The 2,714-nt window shown below is 42.9% G+C and overlaps 1 protein-coding gene across 1 annotated transcript; it reads left to right on the forward strand.

The window, feature by feature from the left end:
- The first annotated feature begins 311 nt into the window (after positions 1-311).
- MAS1 (MAS1 proto-oncogene, G protein-coupled receptor) lies at positions 312-1,301 on the forward strand. Its single transcript, XM_066545733.1, has one exon. It carries the CDS (start codon positions 312-314, stop codon positions 1,299-1,301), a length of 990 nt encoding a protein of 329 aa, XP_066401830.1.
- Positions 1,302-2,714: the final 1,413 nt, after the last annotated feature.

Here is a 2,714-nt window from a genome sequence, read left to right on the forward strand (position 1 = left end):
AAGAGAATCTCTTTAGCTGTGGTTTAGCACTCACAGGCTGAGCCCCTTGGGGAAGGCAGCTCAGGATTTCTGCTAGCATGATAGGCTTAGTGACCTTTAACATTGGCAAGAGCAGTTCTAATTGGGTTTTATCTAGCATCAGTATATCAAAGCTGGTGTGCCTTTTTCCAAGGCCTTCATGTATGTCCAGAAATTGAGGGTCCACAAAACAGAAGGAAAAGGGGGAGGGGAGGAGCACACAATGCTCACAGTATATTTTTATACATATTTACAGAAGGAAGAGCTGTGCTATCCAAACTTGAGCTTTCCCCATGGATGAGTCAAACATAACGTTTCATCCCAGCGAAGGCACAGAGAACATCTCAATGCACAGAAACATTTCTACACAGGAAAGGGTCTGGGAGATATTGACCCCACTTTGGGTAATTATGATCATCTCCTTCCTGGGTTTTTGTGAAAATGGAATTGTCCTCTGGTGCCTCTGCTTCCAGATCAAAAGAAACCCATTCACTGCGTACATCACACACTTGTCCATTGCTGATATCTCCTTACTGTTTTGTACGTTTATTCTGTCAATTGAGTACATTGCTGGTTTTGGATTCGCATACGGTTTTTACTATTATGTAACCACCACACTATCTATTGTCTTCCTTCTTGGCTATAATACTGGTCTCTATCTCCTGACAGCCATCAGTATTGAGAGGTGTCTGTCTATTGTTTACCCCATCTGGTACCGATGCCACCGGTCGCAGCACCAGTCGGCAATCGTGTGCGCCATTCTGTGGACTCTGTCTTTTTTCATGACAGTGGCCGAATATTTAACATGCAAAGATGATTCAACCAAGGAACAATTCGACGACGGCAACCATTGCCAAGCACTGCTCATCTTCACGTGGATCCTGACTTTCATGATCTTCATTCCTCTAATGATTCTGTCCAGCCTGATCTTGGTTATCAGGATTCGCCGTAACTCCCTGAGACCTCATTCGTCAAAGCTCTACATCATCATTGTGGCCACAGTCATTGTCTTCCTCATCTTTGCCATGCCTATGAGGCTGCTGTATCTTCTGAATTACCACCACTGGTCATCTTTGCTCAGCCAGCAGAACCACGTCACCATTGTTCTCTCCACCGTTAACAGTAGCATCAACCCCCTGGTTTACTTCTTTGTAGGAAGCAGCAAAAAGAGGAGGTTCAAGGAGAGCCTCAAAGTGGTTCTTAGCAGAGCTCTCACTGATGGCTTGCGGCCAAGAAGCCAGGAAGTGGGCATGAGTTTGGATATAGCCGAAACAATTTTCTAAAGCTTAGGGGGGAAACTGTAGGGGCAAACAACTGAACGTGGAACATTTAATAAGCCTCTGCAAAACAAAAAGTATTTTTCATAGAGTGTAAAAAGCAAAGGTGAAATGATATTGTTATCTTTGGTGGTTGAGCAATGGAAAAACAGGGACTAGAATAAAGATAACTTTTATTTGTTTTTTTTTTTAATTTGTATTTTCTTAATTATTCAAATACATGCTACATCCTGATGTGACTATACCAATCAAAGATACCACAGTGAAAAATGGATAGGCCAACAGAGAATATTAAAAAAGGACACAGAAATATGTTATAAATAGTGTGACATTTATAAAATCACCGAGCACCCATAAATGCTATTGAAGTCATCAGGGCCTGTGTGTGTTCGCATTTTTAAAAGTCAAACCCACTAAACACAGGATTCACGTTACATACTGGGATTTAATTTCAACTGTTTCCAGCTTGTTTAAGTGCGCAAAAGAGCTGCTCCCTGGGGGAAACAGAGGAAGAAATCCATGCATGACAGGAAGTCCCCATACATAGCAAGGCACATACGGTGCAACTTTGATCTAGCAAGACATTTAAGTATATGTTAAATGGCCTAATTAATCTGTTGTTAAACTTCAGAATTTGTTTTCAAAGTATATGTTGCATAATTTCCACTGACACCAAGATGTCTCTGGGTCCTTGGATAATTCAGTACTTGACACATAGGAGAATCTGGCAACACAGGCTTGTTGCCAACTCACAGAGGCTTTTGCCCTAATTATGAAGGGTGAGGCGGGCTTATCCCCAAAAATGTCAGCATTCCTGTAGGTTTAGATATTCAAGGAGTCTATGAGAAAGTCAGTCCCAACATTTGCTGTCCCAGCCACATAGTTAGTATTTATCTCTTCTTTGGAGAATATATGTCCCCTGTGTGGCCTCTCTGTTTTATAACAACCAGTTTTGAAAAAACAGAAAAAAGAAAGGTGCCTTACACAATGAATAACTGGAGCTACACACCAGCCACACTTTTCCAGCTGCCTGCCTCCCTCTGTTGTATACCAGGGCACTGGGGCTGCTATTTTGTGGTGTTTAATTCCCAGGGTCACTTGCCCAACTATAGCCAAGCTGCAGAGTGCAGAGGACAATAGGAAAGATATGATGGGGCCAGATGAGCTTTATCACACAGAACATGGCAGATTTTGTCAGTCAGAGCACAGTGGCACATTTAAAGAGACACACATTTGCTTCTGGCCCCCAAGGAGCTCCAAATTCAGCAGGAGCTGAGACCTCCCCCCACAAGCAAAAGCAGCATCTTCAGCTTCCCGCCAAGTTTCCACTGGCACACTTAATAGCTAACTGGGGAAAGAAAAATACAACCCACCCCTCCTTTGCTGAAAGACTGCCAGTCCTGGAATAAGGAAGATTGT

The sequence above is a fragment of the Molothrus aeneus genome, chromosome 3 (assembly GCF_037042795.1).
Source record: "Molothrus aeneus isolate 106 chromosome 3, BPBGC_Maene_1.0, whole genome shotgun sequence".
Taxonomy (NCBI): domain Eukaryota; kingdom Metazoa; phylum Chordata; class Aves; order Passeriformes; family Icteridae; genus Molothrus; species Molothrus aeneus.

Bases quoted from the DNA above. Each gene is read 5' to 3' on its own strand.
- MAS1 (XM_066545733.1), top strand. From the start codon at position 312: ATGGATGAGTCAAACATAACGTTTCATCCCAGCGAAGGCACAGAGAAC.